Below are 20,037 nucleotides of genomic sequence, written 5' to 3'. Positions count from 1 at the left end.
TTATCTTGAGAGCTTTCAACCTCAATTCTTGTCATCGAGTTGAGTCAAAGTGGAAACACTGTTTGTCAAACAAGCTGGGTCAGAGATCATAGATGGTCTTAAAGAATCTTTCGGACAATTTGAAATGCTGTCTGTGTCCAGATTTACCCAGGATGACTGACCTCAAAGATGAAAATATGAAGCTGATTCTGTGAATGATTCCGAATGAAATCCTTTTCCTTGTTATTGTAAAAGTTAATGGATTAAAGCTGGTTCCCAATCTTAGTCAGATTCCATTTTTTTTATTTAACTTTAAATTACAGTGTTGATTAGAATGAAGAAATAGACTTAAAAGCTACTAAATGAACTCTAAATTCCTTCTGGAAGATATTGCTTATTCATTCAACAGTCAAAGAAACTTTAATCTGTACTTATATAGAATTAGTAATATTTGCGTTATATTTGTTCTGTTTATTTTGTTCTAATAATCATTCACAAGTAAATCTCAGCTTTATTAACAAGTAATTCTTGGTATCAGAAAGTCCTTCCTTTTTTAAAGTCTCATTCTGTCTGAAGTGTTACTTTAAGTTATGTTCCAAACCAAGATATAATCCTTACAAAGGACAACAAATCTTTGTGCATTTAGCGTTTTCTTTACTGTCTCTAATCTACTTATTTTTTTGTCCTGTCTGTGTTTGCAGCTTGTGTTAACAAGATCAAGCCCAGTAATCTTTGCCAATTACTCCTTGGTAGAGAACCAGAGGGTGTCTTCTGTTGCTGCTGTGTACTCTTCAGAGTATCTACTTTTTGTAGTTGGAGATAAGGTACAAGTGCACTGCCTATGAATGTTTCTCTGGTCAAGCATGCATTTAGGAGGTATGACTCCTACTTAGTTGAGCTTTCCAGTAAAAGGAGTAAAACTTTGCTTAAGTGATTTAAACATTCCAGTCAGGTTTTATTACAAGCTGAGCTGTGTAATTTTAGAACTCTGCAAATGTTTTGACAATGAAGTGTCTGTGTAGATGGATATTTAAAGTGGCTACCAGTTCAAATGCTACACCGGTCTTACTTAGCTTAATCTCAATAAAGCTTGGCTAAGATATAATAATAGAGAAACACAGAAAAGGTGAACAATCAGAAAAAATGTCAGTCTTTTTTCAAACTTGGTTGTAAGTAAAACCATACAAAGTAACATTGTATATCCACCATAAACAGCTTTCTTTTTAAAGAAAAAAAACAACAAAAACCCATATTTATTTCATATTTCACCTTTTCTTTCAAACCTTGTCTATAATAAATAATATGTGAAGGGATTAGGTTTGGGTTTTTTTCTACTCAGAATAGACTAAGCTTTCTTTAGGTTAAAATATGTCTCACACATCTGGTCCTGCTAAATTTAAAATGGATCTCTATATAATTGTTAGAGTGAACTATAAAGGTAAAATATTAAATCAGTCCAAGGGATCGATCAGATATGGTCTCTTTTGCATGTGCATGTCATCATAAGAAATTGTTTTAGTATTATTTCTTTAGCAAAGAGGCCATAATTGGAGCCTGGACCTGTTCTACAGGGACACTGCACCCTGTCTAGAAACATGAAAACAGAAAGTCCATCCACTGTTCGTTCTCTGAGTTTATGGCTCCACAGTGATTTCAATCTAATTGCAAGCCTACAAAAGCATGTAGCAGCTTCTACAGTCCCATTATTTCTGAAACCAAAAAGAGGATATTAAAAAGCTAAGCTATTTATGAGTCAATTCTAAATATAAATATTACAGAATTGAGCAGTCATTGAATTTGCCAAATAATTTCACTGTTTAGATGATTCAGGTACCCCAGACAGGTCCCGGCTGTCAGCACTTCATGACCTGTGCAGTGTGTCTGACGGCCCCAAAGTTCATGGGCTGTGGCTGGTGCTCCGGAGTGTGTTCCTGGGAGAGCGAGTGTCAGGGCCGCTGGAGAAACGAATCCTGTCCTCCTGGGATCAGTGGGGTGAGGTTCACTCTTTGATCTAATCATAATGATGCCTCTTTTTCTACCACCCATTTTCAACCACCAAAAAAATATATAATTTTTTGACACCATAAATTCTATATGTTTTTTGAAATTAATTTAAAAAGAAAGAAACAATTTAATTATTTCATTTCATTATTTAAAATGTAGTTAAATATTCCATGCGTCTTAATTTAGTGCTGTATATGAAATACTTTTAATTATTTCTTTAATGTATTAAAAACTAATATTTTGTATTTTGTTAGATATTTACATTTATTTATTCCCTATAAATGTATTCTGTTCCTTAATGGTCCTCTATACATGTCAGGGCACCCTGACAATTCCTAAAATCATTGGTGATCCTCCACTAGGTGTCTTGAAAACTCACGGGGGATCCTGACCTTCACTTTGGGAACCCTGCCTTAAACAATGCATACTAACGTCATATTTTCTGTTATTAATACAGTTTTTTCCAAGGACTGCTCCCCCTGATGGACAAACAGAGCTAACAGTGTGTGGATGGGAGTTCCAGTCACCCATAAGACCTGCTATCACCTCCAGAACCCACCAGGTCCGGTTGGGACAGACTGCTTGCACTGTGATCCCACTCAAAAGCAACAGTACACAGTAAGTAAACTTGCTTGGTAGACGACTCTAGGCCTGAGTGAGGTGTATTTATACTGCTGGCAACACTCTATGATAATACAATGCATAATATAATATAATTTAGACAGTAATAAAAATTTACCGGTTAGGTTTTTGCAAGGTTGCTATTGCCAGTTCCTATGCTTCTGGCGAGATTCTCTAATTGATTTCATTTTCACTTTGTGCAGGCAAATTTCACTCAAAATAAAACAATGGAGCTTTGCTTTCCCCCAACAGGATAAAATAAGAATAATCATATTTTAATAGCAATGTTTGTGTTTGTTGTTTGCCCTGCTTATATAGTATTCAATTTTCACACACAGATGCCATACTGTAGGCATCCTACTCTCTACGGTACATGTTTTTTTTTTTTATCTAGTCTAAAACTACCATAGAAATTCAAGAAATACATTTTTCATATAAACAATATGCTGTTGGACTAGAAAGTCCATGCAAAATTGCACATAAACTGGGATCATTTCAGTACTATGGAAATAGCTTAGAAAATTAGTTATACTGTAAGTAGTGCTAAAGAAGCTCTGGTTGCTCTGGCGACAAGAGGTTATTTAGGTGTCTTTTGCTTCTTTCAGTTTAGTGTGTAAGATTCGCTCTGGAGCAACTGAGCTGTTTAAGCCGATCAGCATTACTGTGGAGGTGCATGAGGGCAAGGTGGAGGGCCGCTACTCTATTGATGGGAAAGCTGAAATACCAGGGTTCACATTTGTGGTAATGCTAATGCTCATTTTGACCATGGAAATAACTTTTATACAGTAACTAAAATATTAAAAGATCACCCCCCCACCCACCCCTTAGGTTCCCAACATCACAGAAATCCTGCCCAATTATGGACCCCGTGTTGGAGGAACACTCATCACAATGACGGGGTTCCACCTGGATGCTGGAAAGACTCGAAGAGTCACTCTTAATGATGTACCCTGCCCTATAAAAAGGTAAAGAATTTACCTCTTATCCCTCTTTGCATCCAATTTTTTACAGGCTTTTTCACACTTGATCTTGGACATTTTCTTTCTTTTCACACCTCCACTGACTCCCAATTTTTAATTCCTTCACCCATAGGAATTATATGGCTTCCTTGTTTTCTCTCTATGTGCATGCACAACTTTGTAACTCTGGTAATGTGGTATTGCTATAGTAAATATATACAGAGCACTTTGTTTACTATCAAAAAAAGCACAAAAAAAGCGTAAAATTAGCCATTAGGGTGCAGTGGTTTGGTTGGAAGCCCTTTGTATGCAACTGCATTGAGCTACTAGTGAAGACATTTGTAAGGGCATAGTACAGTATGTTACTAGGCACCTTGAAACCAGTTTTACTTTTGCTTTGGAGCTGTCACTTAAACAGAAACCTGTGCTTATTTATGAAGGGAGTGGAAGCAGGCCTTCTGCCACCAATAACATTCCAGTGTACAATAAAACAACCAAGATAAGAATATGAATGTGTATTAGATTGTTACTCAAAGTGGAAGAGCTTTACACGTTTCTTTCCTAGTATATTTTAAACAAGATCCTTAGTCCTGTTCCTGTTGTGTTAATAACTGACAACTGCAAACATGCCAATTGTTAGAAGTATGTACGGTAAATTTAGTAAAAATTACTATTGTAAATTTTTTGCTTCAAAATTGTTTTAACACAATTGCATCTTGGGTCCTTTAAAGAGATATTAGCCTTCGTTTGGATTGATAAAAAACTATGATATAACGACGTTATCTATTGTGAGTTAGATATTAACTGATTCCGAGTTTTTAACAGACATTCTTTACAAAAAAAAACCCTTTATGACTTTTAATTGCTGCCCTACTCAATAGAGGTTTGAATGAGGAAATGTCGTCCTTACATTTTTATTGCTGCAATCTAACAGGGCAGGTTTAATGTTTTTTTGACCAATGTTTTAATCTCTATTTGCAAATTTTCTTGCTGAGGAGGGAGAATGACTCAACTCCTTCTATTGTACCCTTTACCGAATGACTTGGACATTTTTTTAAACTTGCTCCATTTTATTGCCTAAAATATCCAACCCATACACTTTTTATTTTTGTCTCTGTAGGTCCAAATCCATCACAAACCAGATTTCATCTATTATCTGCTTGTCACAGCCTATCTCAGAAGTAAGGGATGTTCCACTGAATGTTTTCATCGACAAATCTCCGGTGCGCACCACAAAGGTGTTTTACTACAAAGAAAATCCAAGGATTACAGGCGTACTACCGGACTGCAGCTTTCACAGGTTAGGCCACACAGAGACAAAAATGGACACTGTGAAACTGTATTGTATTATGTCTTTGAATAAGTAACTGTAGATGTTTTTTTCTTTTGTCTGAATTTAGAGGATCAAAGATTTTGATTGAAGGAGAGAACCTTGACTCAGTGTACCGTACCATAATTCGCTTTAAACCCAATGAGAGCCACCTAAAAGCAGTAACAGGGGTACATAAGTTATTTAAAAACACTCCTAAATCAACCTTTTCAATATCTTTGAAACTATTGACTAAGAGCGCAAGTCTTTTGCTCTAGGAGTGCATTGGTAAGTCGCTGCCCACGCGGATGGAATGTATCACTCCAGTCTTCCATAGAGATGAGAGTGAAGAGGGACTGCTGTCTTTTGACATGGATGGAGCCCTGGGCCTTTGGAGAAAAGAGTTCTCCTATCATCCCTATGGAGAACCCATTCCCTTTGAAACAGAAGGACATGTGCTCAGTTTGTATCCAGGGTTTGATGAAGTATCCCTTCATGTAAGTGATTAACTTATCTGTTGTGATTACTATTACAATTGTAATTAAATGCTTAATGGCTGCTTCAGAAGGTACACTTCAGCATGGGTTGGACCCCTATGTATGTGTGTATATGTTTAGAACAAAAACTGTTTCATGGGTAAACATGCAGAAATCCATGTTTTCATGCAGTTTATAACAATTTCTGACCCAACGCTTTCCTTTGAACATCAGAGCTGAAACCGAGACTCACTGGACCAGAAAATTGACTCTTTTGTTTTTGCCTGTGGAACTTATAGCCTCAGTTTCCATATGTCCTTAATTTTCTTTAAACTTCAGTTCTTTGCAGCCATTTACTTTAAGGCTGAACATGTCTTGTGCAGTTAAACATGTGTACCTAATAAAATGGTTGGTGAGGATGATGAAATATAATTTTATTTGTTTTAAGTCATTGATCTGACTTGTGTTTCTCAGCATAAAAAGCTAAACCTGGTGAGCTCCTGCATGACCATTATCATGACGGTAGCGGATGTTGATTGTGATGCCAAAGTCCTGGATAATGAGATAACCTGCAGGATCCCCAAAAACATCACCATTCCCAGTGAGGGGCTGCCAGTGAAGGTTGGTCAGGCTGTGTTTTTTTTATTTTATTTCTTGACCCAACATCTGGTTCAATGACACTAACACCATATTGTAAAGGTGACCTCTATAGAGGCAATCGTTTATAATAATTCATTAAAGAAGCCAGAAGTAATAATTATGCATAGTGTTTCAAATGAGAACAAAACCCAAACAGATTGTGCCTTTCCCCCTCCTCCTAGATTATTTAGTTTTGCTGTTTCCCGAGTCAGGAGAGTTGTGGATGTCTAAGTTCAAGATGACAAGTAAATACGATTCCACAACAGTAAATTGGGAAAATACTTTTGAAAGACCCCTAGGCATGTTAATACTGTCTCTCTAGTTCCCTCATTGGCTCTCATGTTTATAGGCTGATGCTCTATTTCCAACATAAAATAGAAAATGCTGTTCTCTTTTTTTGCAACCCTGATAACTCTCATATGATTGGCTCAGAAGCCAGGAATTAAAAACGTATTACATATTGTACCAAAGTAGTTGCGCACTCTACCCTTAAGTTTTAAAGGAGAAAAACTTGACTAAGGCTTATTCCGAACATCAGCCCTAACTCTTACACAGAGCACTATATAGGGGTTACACCCCTTTATGAATGTCCAAATGTCTAGAGGACAAAAAAATGGTGGACTCAAAATTTCCCACAATGCACCTTGAAAAGTAGTGTGCATCCATGGTCACTAGATGGACAGATATATCCTTAAATGCTTAGCATGAGCTTTCTTCGCAAAGCATCATGGGATTTGTTTCGGGTGCGAAAGAGAACAACGATTGGTGCAGGCACTGTACAGAGAGCCATAGTCACATGACCAAAGGGGAGCAAAAAGGAGTGATCTGTCCAACCGGTCAGTTAACTGAGTTCACTATAAGCCCACTATATAGTCTATATAGTGATTGAGGGGTTAGGGTGGACATTCAGACAAAGCCTCAGACATTTTTGATGGAGAGGGCAGATTGTTTTTAGGGAATGTTACTTCCCTGGTGAAAAATTGGGATGATTTATAGTAATTATACAGTGCATTTTTTACTTACTGTTCCTTTACCTCTAGATGTTATTTGACCTTTGACTAAGCTTTAAGCGTGATAAAGGTCCAGGATTAGGGCTGTTGGTAATATACTTAAAAGGATTTTATGAAGTAGGGTTTTGTCTAGATTGTATGGCCCTTCACTCTCCTATGTTCATTAGAAACATTAAGTCCCTTCTTCAGTCTATATAAGAGTCACCAAAGGATGAAGTAAAGAGTAAAGGCTCCCACAGAGTAGGGCATACTATGCATATACTGTGAATTGAACGGACTCTCTGCTCTTTTGGTTGAAAATACAAATTTCCTATGTTTCTCGTGGCAAATCCCTACATCTTCTTCTTGCCATGACTCCATCAAATGAAGCAGAAAAGATAATTGGACTTGTGGGGTTGTGGCCCTTGAGAAATAGAAGAAAAAAAGCCGATATAAACCCACCACTCACCCGTCGTTGTGGCACAGAGAGCGACAGTAATGCTGCGTGTCCTCGTGGTCAGTTGTTCAAAGTAGTGACTTGCTGCCAGCCGTCACCTGTGTCCCATATAATTCTCAGTGTTGCACATAAAGGTGTTCCATGTAAAGACTGCTTCCTGGATATGAGAATATTCCACCAAGCAGTTTTTTGGTTGATATTGCAAAATCAGGTTTTATGCAGTCGTGTTGTCAACAGAACAGATCAACTGACATTTCTTTTTTGCATGTCAAACTACAGTTATGCAACCCTAATGCTCCTTTAAATTTAGATTTTAATCATTTTTGTCAGCAAACATACTTAAAGTTTAAACCTTAGCGTCACCTTATCCCTTCACCACTGCATTTATTCACAACACCAATGACTCAAATCCTAAGTCCTATACTTTGTTAAGATCGGTTTTAATTATCTGTGAAGGGTTATCAGAATCAGAAACACCCACACTTTCAATTTCAGTTGGGATGTGTCATAATGTTAATCATATTATTATCTTAAGTATGCTCATTTGATACAAAGGCAAAAAAATATATATACATAAAGATGATATTACTGCCTTTTTTTCTGATTTCATCCATACTGTCTGTAAACAACTTAACAGTTATTTAGTTAGAATATAGACACCATGGGGCAAAACTATTGTTTTAAGCAAGCATAGCTAGTATCAAGTGGATAGTTAGGGCAAAGGTTGCAACACACTGCTGCAAATATAGATTAGATTAGATTAGATTAGATTAGATTCAACTTTATTGTCATTGCACAGGTACAGGTACAAGGCAACAAAATGCAGTTTAGGTCTAACCAGAAGTTCAATAGCAGCAAGTGCAGGATAAATAATGGTTCTATAACTACAGGACATGGGTTCTACTAAATAAATATAGAGATGAATACCACTATAAACAGAATCTTACTAGTAGCTCAATATAATATATAGATAACTAGTGTTATGAACTAAATTTACAGCTGGATATATACCGAATATAATATACAGGTGGATATTACTATAAAAAGGGTTTTTGCAGTTATGTACAATAGCATATATACAGATATACAATAGCATATATATATATACAGATGGGGTTTACTATAAAAAGAATAAATAAAGTTTGGACAGAAGCTATCTAAGTTAAAGTGCAGTGGAAGGTAATTGCATATTACAGTTAAAGTACGTTATTGCAGATGTAAAAGTAAACAATTGGTGCTGTGAATAAACAGTCAGCAGTGCAAATATAAGTAGTCAGCAGTGCAAATCAATATTTAGTCAAAGTGAGTAGTGCAAGATGCATGTAAAAAGTTGTTACAATAGTAACAGTCAGGAGTGCAGGTGAACATTACAGTCTTGTAAAAAACAGAATAGCAAAATGGTGGTTGGTGTGAGGAAGGAGAGTAGAGTCTATCCGTGAGGGTTAGAATTCAGTAAAGAGACAGCTCTGGGGAAAAAGCTGTTCTTTAGTCTGCTGGTTCTGGTCCGGAGGCACCTGTAACGCCTGCCGGAGGGCAGGAGAGAAAACAGTCTGTGGGCTGGGTGGGATGAGTCCCTAAGAATGCTGCGGGCTCGATGTAGGCAGCATTTCTTCTGGATGTGCTCAATGATGGGTAGTGAAGTTCCAGTGATGTGCTGGGTGGCTTTCACCACCCGCTGCAGTGCCTTGCGCTCTGCAACAGAACAGCTTCCGTACCACACTTTTACACAGTTGGTTAGGATGCTTTCTATTGCACAGCGATAAAAATTCACAAGGATAGTTGAGAGAAGCTGATTCTTCTCAGTGTCCTCAGGAAGAAGAGGCGCTGGTGAGCCTTCTTGACCAGGCCAGAGGTGTTGGTTGACCAGGACATGTCCGCTGAGATGTGGGTCCCCAGAAACTTAAAACTGGAGACATGTTCAACAGCTATTCCATTGATGTGGATGCTGTCGTGGGTAACTGTTGAATCTTTCCTGAAGTCTATGATGAGCTCCTTCGTTTTGGTGGTGTTGAGGAGCTGGTTATTTTCAGTGCACCATGTGGCCAAGTGCTCGATTTCCTCCGTATAAGCAGTCTCATCGTTGTTGCTGATGAGACCAATCGTCCGCAAACTTGATGACGGAATTAGACGTGTTCACAGGCTTGCAGTCGTAGGTGAAGAGAGAGTAGAGAAACGGGCTTAGCACACAGCCCTATAACCACAATGGTGAAGATGTGACTGATAAATAGAGATGCACCGATCCATCTTTAAAAATAAATGAAAGTCTTTCTGCATAGAGTTGTCCCTGTGCATGTGTGGATTTTCTCGGGATACTCCGACTTCCTCCCACAGTCTAAAAGCACAACTGTTAGGTTAATTGGCATCTCTTAATTCTTGTTAGGTGTGAGTCTTTGTGTGTCTCTGTGTTGCCCTGCGACAAACTGGTGACCTGTCCACAGTGTACACCGCCTCTCGCCCATAGACTGCCAGAGAAAAGCTTCACAACCCTGATAGAATAAGTATGGGTAGATCTGTAAAGGGTTAATCTGAGTTGTGGGATACCCTACATCTTCACAACTTTTTTCTTTTTCCAAGTATACCACAAGACAGGAAAAGGACAAATAGTCAAATAAACTGGTAGTGAAATATTTTAATAAATCAATAATAATAATAAAAATTGTTTGACGAAAAATTTGTTTTATTTGCTAAATGAGTTTAAATTGCTGTTGGAACTGTCCCTTCTGACTGGTGCAACCACATCTGACTATCTCTGTTCAACCACGTTACTTCCTTTACATCACGCTTCTAATGATGATGCACTTGTATGGGTGTGTATGGGACAGATGTGAGTATTGTGTTAAGATATAATAATATTAATAATAATAATAATAATAATAATAATAATAATAATAATAGATATATATCTATTTTGTCTGCACCATCAACACCAAGTCAAATTCTTTGTGCAAACCTACTCGTAAATAAACTTGATTTTAATTCTGACTTTGTCATTCAAATATAAAAAGCCTGTGAGAAATTGAGGGAAAAGTTAAAAACAATTGCAACCGTCCCCACTATTGCCTATGTTTGTGTGGAAAATTGTCAAAGTTTTTTCCATGAGGCTCCTGATCATGTGTGTTTAGCCCTAATTAACTGAGGGTGTTCGTTTCTGGGACCATGACTATAATTTTGTAGAAATCCCTTTTCAAAACCTCTGAAAAATAGCATGTTGTTTTCTATGTCTTATACAGTATTTGTAAGTCTTCTGTTATTCTTCAGAAAACATGGCCATTTATTAAATGATTTGAACACTGTAATACGAGATATAAAATAAAATAAAAAATATATTCTCAGTTAAGATGATAGTATTTCGCTGTGTGTCTGTGTTCCAGATCTCCATCAATGGGCAGGTTCACAATGTTGGCACAGTGGTAAGGGTCAACAACCACTACATGGTGGGAATAGTTCTGGGAATCCTGGCGGCTCTGGTGGCTGGAGCGGTGCTGGCCTTTGTTGTGATGAAACATTTAAGGAAGAAGAAGAAAGGTGAGGACCCCTGTTTGGACCTTGATCAGAGCTGTTTGCGTAATACTTACCTGGAATGGATTGGAATCTTAAATGGCTAACAAAAGTCTTTCAACTAGAACATCTTAAGTTTGTAACCGGATGTAGGTGTGCTCCTCTTTTTGGGAGTTTGACGATTAAAAATAACAGTGTTGTGTAATATGTTTCAGCCACAATGATAGAAAACCGTTTGGCCCACGGTGCAAACCGCTCAGCAACAAACACTGTGGAATTGTCTCCCATCGGAGACTACAGGAGAGGTGACTATCACATTTTCTTGCAAAAGTATTCACACCCCTTAAACTTTTTTAAGATTACAAACACCAGTTTCTTTCTTTTTTTTTTTCTAATAATTTTTATGTCCTTGAGACTGTTTAAAATTTGAACAGTGTGCACTTGTAGTTGTCATGTCTAAACTATGTTGGATTTTTGGCTTAAGAAGTCTAGTAGGTTTTGTTGTTCTTCTTAATTAAATTGGTTCATTGGTGAATTTCATGTGCTTAAGAGTATTTGTGAACATCTACTTTTAAATCTTGAAAAGACTTTGATCTAAATCACTGGTTCTGGGTGGCTCATTTAGCCTCACTCATAAATCAAGGTTTCATTCAATGCTCAGTTCCCCCGCATAATGATGCTGTCACTGCCACACTGTACAGGTTTTTATTTTAGAAAAGTTTTAAAACCATATACCATTCTCTGCCAAACCCCAAAGTTATGTTTTACTTTGGATTGTATTGTGGTGTAATCTTAATCAGCTGCCTTTTTTGATGTAAAAATATTTTATTTCTGAATGTTGTAGTTATGAAAACAACATAAAACTTAAAATGCACTCATAAAAAGAGCTGCATACACCTACCTAATTCTCCTCTGTGTCTGTACTTTCACCAGTCGTATCCCTGAGTCCCCCTACGCCTTTGGTCGGGCCGGTGGTTTTTCGGGGCCTGGCATACTCTGCATGTGGCAGAGATCCAGCACTCACCCCCCTCATGCAAACAGAAAAGATCTCTATCTCCAGCTTTACACCAGAGTTGCTCGAAGAGGTGAAAGATGTTCTTATTCCAGCTGAGATGCTTATAGTGCAGCATCATCGGATCATTGGGAAGGGTAGGAATTTGTTAACTCATGAAATCTGGACCTCAGAGGAAAAATATTCATCATTTCTAATTCGTTTTGTCATCTTCCCTGCAGGCCATTTTGGAACTGTCTATCATGGCTACTTAACAGACTCCAACAACAGAGAAATGCACTGTGCTGTCAAGTCTCTAAATAGTTAAGTTTGCTTTTTAACTGTTTATTTTAATCCAAAAGGAAAGCACTAGAAATGTAATCCTGTTGAACAAATTGTCTGTGATTCTGTAATGTCTATTGGGTTTTAAAACTGTTTTTTACTCATCAGGAATAACAGATGTCGAAGAGGTGGAGCAGTTTCTGAAGGAAGGCATCATAATGAAGGGTTTCCACCACACCAATGTTCTTTCTCTGTTGGGAATCTTCCTGCCGCAGGAAGGGCTCCCTCTAGTGGTGCTTCCATACATGAAACATGGAGACCTGCGGCACTTCATACGCTGTGAGAAGAGGGTGCGATATCTGCATTGCATGATAGAATTTACCAATCTGCTTTCATACATCTTTGTGTTAGCTCCCTAATGAATAACAATTTTGTTTTTTGCATTTCTATAGAACCCGACTGTAAAGGACCTCATCGGCTTTGGGCTGCAGGTTGCTAAAGGGATGGAGTATTTAGCAACAAAGAAGTTTGTCCACAGAGATCTTGCTGCACGCAATTGCATGTAAGCAGCAAATATCAGTCACTTTTATCCAATTTTGACAAGTGTTTTAATTAAGTTAATCAAGAGATTTTATGTTGTAATATAATTCCACTTCTCGGCCTTTAGGTTGGACGAGTCTTACACAGTGAAGGTGGCGGACTTTGGTATGGCCAGAGATGTTTTTGACAAGGAATATTACAGTGTTCAGGATCATAGGAAAGCTAAACTCCCTGTCAAGTGGATGGCCATTGAGAGTTTGCGGACACAAAAATTCACCACCAAATCAGATGTGGTATGTAACGTTGAAGGGATTTTTTGTAATAATTACTGTTACCTAGTTCTGATATGGGTGTTCTTCATTTTAATGAACCCTATATTAGTCTTTCACTGCCTCAAACACATATTAAAGAGATGGGGATATGGAGTGAACAAGTCATCTCTACGTCATGTGGTAGTTCAGCCCAGGCGCTGAACCTAGTGAGTCCAATCTGCAGAGTGAATTAACCTCTGCAGACTGGATTCATCTGGTTCAGTGGCTGGGCTGAACAATTACATAGCGAGGATGTAGTGAGGACTTGTTGACTCCATATGCCCCATCTCTGACGTATTACAGCAACGGTAGCCACCGTCTGTGAAAAAGCCTCAACAACAACCACAAATCTCAGTGTTTATTATGGGGTTTAAAACCAGGTGACAAAACACCTCAAAGCACTGCACATTTTTGAAGTGAAGTGAAAATTATGAATGCGTTTTATTCTTTTACAAATAAAACTGGGTGACATTACAAACCTGTTTCCACCTTGAATTGAATATTGGGGATGTTTTTGTGTTATCAGGGTAAAAGGGTCTAAATACTGATAATCAGCTTATCAGATTCTTATTTGCCAAAAAAAGAAAACAATTATAGGCCCTCTTTCTTTCACATCAAAATGATGTGGCAAAATATAAAGAGGTCTGTCTTGAAGATGTACATGTGTGTTAAACATTTGCTTTCTCCTCTGCAGTGGTCGTTTGGTGTTCTGATGTGGGAAATGCTGACCAGAGGTGCGAGCCCCTACCCAGAGGTGGATCCTTATGATATAACGCATTACTTATTGAAAGGCAGGAGGCTTCCCCAGCCACAGTATTGCCCTGACCCACTGTAAGTAACAACAGCAATAGCAAGAAGCTTTGATTTCCATTATGAAGTCCTTATATTACCCTCAGTCGCACTTGTACAGGCTAAGTGCTGAAAATCTGAACACAAAGTTATACCTGTGATGACAAGATTTTCAAATGGTAACTCAGCAGTAGTAAATTGTCCACTATTCCCTGTTCTAACATGGTTATGAAATGTTGTTGTGAGGTTAATGTGTGCAACATACTGCACCACTTGCAGCCCACAGACACGCAAACAAACTCAGTCACATAAAAGCAGACACTTGTTTGATTTAGCAGGATATTTTGGGAGCTGAATTAAATGTAAATCTATAAAGTTAGTCCATTATTAGCACTGAGAGGAGGTCACTATTTATTTGAATAGACCTTATTTATTATAACTTATTTTACATTCAATTTATCTATATATAGCGCTAACTCACAATATGTGATCTTAAAGCATTTTCTAAAGTCAACTTCAAACAGATTGGTGAAAAATGTTTGCTCTTAGGACACCAAGCAGATGGCATGTGTCATTGACTCTGCAGCAATCCCTCACACACAGACACAGTGGAAAGGAAAACTCCCTTTTATCAGAAACAAAATCTCCAACAGAACCAGGCTCAGTGTGAACGGCCTTTCTTTAAGGGCAACTAGGGGATTGAGAGGACAGAGAAATGAACCACAGAACCAATGATCCATGAAAACATTCAAGTTGGAAAAGGTAATGGTACACTTGCTCTATAGGTGGATCTTGTCTAGGAAACAGATAAGTAGATGAGCTACAAGTTGGTTTTCAGGTTGAGAAGATAAAGGAGAGCAGATTTAGTCTCAGTAAAGCTGAGCCCATAGTGGTTGTTCCCTTATGCACATTTACCTTTCAAAAAGGATTATTGTGATCGACTGTATCAAACACTGCATTCAGATCTAGCCAGACAAGTACAGAGATGAGTCCATTATCTGAGGCCACAAAAATATCATTAGTGCTTTCACCAGTGCTCTTTTTGTCAGTTAATGGAGTTTGGTCAAACTAAAATATACGCAGGGTTTTGAAACAAAGAAATGAAGGCAGATACTTTGAATGAAATAAACCAGTAACTACAGCAATGAAGGAAACATGGAGTTGGAATATGGTGGATGAGGGAGGATTCCACAAGAAGCATTGTACAAATGGCTGGTTAAATACTGGAAGACAGAGCGACAAGAACAAAAGAGGCAGGTGGGTCAGTCACAGGAAGAGGAAAAACTGCAGAGGAATATTGAGGTAACTAAGGAGAAATAGGAAACTAAGAAACTAAGGAAAATACTGAGATGAAAAGGACTGAGGGGAAACCTAAGATAAATATTAAGATCTCAAACAAATAACTATAAATAACAACAGGAAAAAAAAACAACAATCATAAATAACACAACTGGAAAATATCAAACAATTACAAAACAATGAACACAGTAAACTATAAATTACAGACAATTCAGAACTCAAAAGGAAAGCAGAACCAGAGTCCTAAAGAGCATAATAGTTCATTGCTAATGAGGAGCTCTAAAACCTGAAGGAAACTATTCAGAGATGGTCATGTTGTAAGTGCTAACACATTTGATAACCAAATATTAGATAAAGATAGATTAGATATAGGTGTATAATTAATGAGTTCATGTTGTTAAAGAGAAGGCTTCTTAAATAAAGGTTTAGCTAAATCTACCACAGATATTGGCAGAACATATCCCTGAATGAGGGATAGATAATTATATTTTAAAATGGGTGGAAATCAGAGGAAATGCTTAGCTGAATAATCTTTATCAAATTTGATGAATTAATTTAAAGCAGATTTAAGTGGATTCAAATCTGCTTTTTAGTAAAAATCACCTGAAAGATTCCTATAGAGGAAAAAGAAAACATAAAGCTTGGTTTTACAGGCAGATATTTTGTATTATATGTAATATTTTTCATTTTAAGCTATTTTAATTAGTAATAATGTCCAATGCTCTGTGCCAGTTGTCCAGATTTGCTTTATTCTAATGTTAAAGCGACGGGCCACATAAAATGCCACCTCAAATTGCCCCCTTTCCACACTATGAACACCCAAGATCTAGACTCTGTCCTTGTTTTTGCAGATATTGTATTATGCTCCAGTGCTGGGATCCTGATCCAGAACTGAGACCCAGCTTCACTACTCTGGTTTTAGCTGTTTCCACAATCCTGTCAAGCCTGGAAGGAGAGCATTACATCAGTCTGAACATCACCTATGTAAACCTGGACAAGCCACAGCCTTACCCTGCTCTCACAGATTCCCCCGATGAGTATGACTCTACAGATGTTGAAGACTCAGGCTCAGACTCAGCATCTTCCTGATGCACCTATGACAACCTGCTTATGGCAGGAGCACAAAGACTCCTTAGTCACACTAGTCGGTTACTGTCTGAGGACACGAATGTGATAAAATACTTGTAGCTGCTGTATCATAGGGCCAAGCTGCCTTTGTTGGTAAAATGTAATCTGTGTGCATATTCATACACAGAGACACCTCAATAAATTAGATTTTCATAAAAAAAACCCAAATGATTCAGTTTCTTTAACCAATGATTATGTCTTAAAACTTAAGTAGCAGCCATTCAAAATGGCCCTTCCCAGTCAAATGCCAGCCAAATGGCAGCCCACTTCCCTGCAACTCCCAGCAAAATCCCCTCCAACTTCCACCCACTTGAATGACCCCCTCCTCCTGGACGTGGATATTTTTTCTTTATGCTGACTCTACCCTTTCACTGAAGTACAGGGTCTGACCAGGAGAAGGCACTTCTCTTTAGATCTCTTAATGTCCACAAATCATGACAGAAAGAATATTTTAGTCAAACGATTGATGTTTAAAAAGGAATTGTAGGGGACGAGCCAAGGGCCCATCACCGAAAGTGGGTAAATTTTGAATGGCTACTACTGAGATAACTGTCATGATTTTATTCTAAGATCTGACCCACATGCAGAAAACCAAACACAGAGACCAGGGAAAGATTTAACTGGTTTATTGAGAACTGGTAGAGATAGGTCCAGTGCTGCTCTGAACACTGGCGAACCGGGACTGAAAAGTTAAGGGGAACTTCCTGTGGTTAGTTCAGGCTCAGTGGGAAATCTGAGCTTTGATGCAAAAGGGGATAAAGGCAACAGGACTCACGTTTCCAGAAAAGGTGTCTTTCTCTGAATCCAGTCGGTGTGGGTTGTTCCAGTAATTGACTTGCTCATTGGAGGGCGGACAGGGTTTACCCAAGTTGAGGTGTTTCCTTGAGGAACGGAGGAGCTGACTGCCACTTAGATTTCCTATGGTACTTGAACGGTTTCTTGTGGAGATGAATCCCCTGCTCAGTGTGAAGCTCAAACAATCCTTTGGGGAAAGGTAGATCCAAACCTCCAGTTTGAAACCCTAGCTCAGTTTGTAGCTCAGACGATCTTTGCAGGGGGAGAAGGTCCATAACATCCAGTTTGCAGGATGACTTCCTGCCGAGATGCAAAGACAAAAACGAACAACAAGGTTAAGACTCAGGTTGACAAAAACTCAGTTTGATTCAGCAAAACTCAGCTTGGCTAGATTACCCAAAACTGGCAAACACTCTGGCATCGAGGTAGTGGCAGTCAGCAGTTTAAGAGTCCTCAGGTAATGAGGCAACCACCCGCAGGTGTGTGAGAGGACCAACGAGAACCAGGCGCCACCTGGTGGTGGAGGGAAAACACACAAAAACACAACCCACACAAACTGGATTCCTAACAATAACAACACAAACCAGTTTCTCAGGAATATATACCACATTAAATAATAGTTGTTTTTTTTGTTTTTATCTATGTTCGTAAAAAAGAAAATATATATATATATATTTATATAAATATTTATATATAAATGTCCCTGTACTTTGCAGTATACACCTTTCAGAGCACCTTCTTCACGGCTCTAATTGAACACCAACTGGTGACCTGCTGCTTTCTCCTCTTGTGGAGGCTGTCAGTGACTGTCTATTAGACAAATACTGGGTTAGGCCTTCACCTTGAATTTTGCATGAGAAAATGTTTTTTTTTTCTTTGGTCTTATGAAAAATTGTAATTCTCTAAGAAACCAACTGTGGTTAATTTTTAGTACTTATTAGCTATAATTCAAAACTATTGGAATTAAATGGTTTAATTTGTTCACGGTGTTTGTAGGGAATCTATAGAACATTTCAGAATTTCCCATTTAAACACAATAACTGAAATAAATGAACATGTTGATATTTTAATTTATCGACATGCACATTTTGATTATTTATAGCCTAACTGTCCAGTGTTTTCTAAATAATACCCTTATTTCTTTGAAATCATTAATTTTTAAGATTTTTTTTAAAAACTTCAACAGATAACAAGAAAGCTATGAAGGAGTATTAAGATCTTTCTAGTTTGACTGCACCACAAATCCGTATAGCAGAGAAAGACTTAAGAATTTATTTTTCCCTTTTCTTTTGGGGGGCCCTCCCTTGATAAGGTTTTTGGTCCACATTTTTTCTAATTCAGGTAAGAGCAGATGCATTTTATTAAGGTTAGTCTATGTAGGCTACTCAACATTACAAAATGATTGTTTTCCACATCTGAGAAATCCAGCAGGACAGCTGTAGGATATCTTAATTATATTAGTTTTTTGGAAGGCTCTGACTGATAGTCTGAAAAGAGAGTTGTCCTTATGGTGTGTTCAGGTTTAAACTGAAAGGCGTAACTGCATCCCATCCTTTAAATAACATACAAAAAAATAACTAAAAATAGAGTTTTTCATTTTCATTATTTGACACTGCAAATACATTTTATGAAGCTTTAACTTGCTGTGATGCTTAAAGCTCACAAGGCTGCATTAATATACATCATCCAGCTGCTGATTTTTTTCCTTTTTCTATCTTTCTTGCTCCTCTATACTGCTACAATTTTTTAGACATTTCTCATCTCTATCGAAAACAGTAGGTTTGTGATCTCAGCCTCTGTGCCAACTGCAGATCATTTGTCCCCTGCCTACTAAAATGCATATGGTGCATCTCAGCATGTAACTGCCAAAGGCTAAATTAATGTGTTCTTTTGGGAAAGATGTTTTATGTTCAACACAATTATAGACTTTATACTGCTCCAACTTTAATCCACCAGCGATATGCTTACAGGGCTGAACACAGAACAATTTTTGAGAGCATTTAGTACCAACATGATTTATATTCAGGAGGATAAGGATGACATGAGTGGAGAAAAAAAAAAAACACTTTTTAAAGAGAAAACAGAAAAACAATTTGAACACACCATAAGTGGTAGCACACAGAAGGATGATTTTCCTTGTGTGTTCTAAATTTGTCTCAATAATGGAACATTAATAATCGGTTTTGTAATGTTAATTGTGACCTTATAAAGGTAGGGGCCTTTACTTCTCAGAAACAATGGCTTTATAAATCAAAAGCCCCAAATTATATTTCTGTCGATCTTGACCGTATTTAAACTTCTTAACTATAAATGCATGTTTAGAAATGAGTTATTTTCATCAGAAACACAAAATATATTACAAAATATAATCCAGCTTGCAGAAAAAGGAAGAATTGTATTTTGTTCTAACATTTCTTTGATGTACCAATACTTCTTAGCTAAAAATATTTTCGTCATTGGTAAATTTCCATTTTATTTATTTTACATTTGTGAAAAATGTGTGTGGGTTGTACCAGGGAAAATCTATATCCTCTCAACCATGAAGCCTGTTCTCCTACTGACCATTGTGTCAACTCTGGGTCAGGTTTGCGAAACTTCAGGACTACTGTCTGACTTTAAGGTAGGATAACTTCCTCAGCATGCATTGAAAGAGTCTTTTAAATTACCTAGTTTTAGAATTTAAAAGTTAAGACGTGCCTAAAATTGTATTAGACAATTGGTGCAATTGGTCCTACAATAATATCAAACGTTGATTAGTCTGTTAGTTGGGTGAGCCCCACATCTTCACAACACTTCCCTCAAATATTGAATGATGTTAAGCAGCACTAAAATATGATAATACAGCACATATATAGGACATCATAATATATGATGGTAATTTGCCAACTATTTTATTAACACATGCAAGACTTAGCTTTGCACCCACTTTTAAAATAAGACTGCAGCGTAATGGTTACCTTTATACATATAT

At 37.6% G+C, this 20,037-nt stretch overlaps 1 protein-coding gene across 1 annotated transcript in view; it reads left to right on the top strand.

The window, feature by feature from the left end:
* Nucleotides 1–16,401, top strand: part of mst1r (macrophage stimulating 1 receptor) — a 33,872-nt gene extending 17,471 nt beyond the window's left edge. The window contains exons 4-21 of the mRNA XM_015398358.1: nucleotides 681–803; nucleotides 1,801–1,971; nucleotides 2,441–2,601; nucleotides 3,210–3,345; nucleotides 3,433–3,569; nucleotides 4,684–4,863; nucleotides 4,964–5,063; nucleotides 5,151–5,369; nucleotides 5,823–5,969; nucleotides 10,805–10,958; nucleotides 11,147–11,236; nucleotides 11,865–12,080; nucleotides 12,165–12,245; nucleotides 12,373–12,554; nucleotides 12,657–12,766; nucleotides 12,872–13,037; nucleotides 13,750–13,886; nucleotides 15,995–16,401. Of these exons, the coding sequence (XP_015253844.1) occupies nucleotides 681–803; nucleotides 1,801–1,971; nucleotides 2,441–2,601; nucleotides 3,210–3,345; nucleotides 3,433–3,569; nucleotides 4,684–4,863; nucleotides 4,964–5,063; nucleotides 5,151–5,369; nucleotides 5,823–5,969; nucleotides 10,805–10,958; nucleotides 11,147–11,236; nucleotides 11,865–12,080; nucleotides 12,165–12,245; nucleotides 12,373–12,554; nucleotides 12,657–12,766; nucleotides 12,872–13,037; nucleotides 13,750–13,886; nucleotides 15,995–16,232 (2,748 nt within the window). The 3' untranslated portion in view covers nucleotides 16,233–16,401. The remainder of the gene's footprint in view (nucleotides 1–680; nucleotides 804–1,800; nucleotides 1,972–2,440; nucleotides 2,602–3,209; nucleotides 3,346–3,432; nucleotides 3,570–4,683; nucleotides 4,864–4,963; nucleotides 5,064–5,150; nucleotides 5,370–5,822; nucleotides 5,970–10,804; nucleotides 10,959–11,146; nucleotides 11,237–11,864; nucleotides 12,081–12,164; nucleotides 12,246–12,372; nucleotides 12,555–12,656; nucleotides 12,767–12,871; nucleotides 13,038–13,749; nucleotides 13,887–15,994) is intronic.
* Nucleotides 16,402–20,037: the final 3,636 nt, after the last annotated feature.

Source organism: Cyprinodon variegatus, unplaced genomic scaffold, assembly GCF_000732505.1.
Source record: "Cyprinodon variegatus isolate N-32 unplaced genomic scaffold, C_variegatus-1.0 Scaffold29, whole genome shotgun sequence".
Taxonomy (NCBI): domain Eukaryota; kingdom Metazoa; phylum Chordata; class Actinopteri; order Cyprinodontiformes; family Cyprinodontidae; genus Cyprinodon; species Cyprinodon variegatus.
Note: the sequence above shows the minus strand (reverse complement) of the source record. Positions and strands in the feature narration are given on the sequence as shown.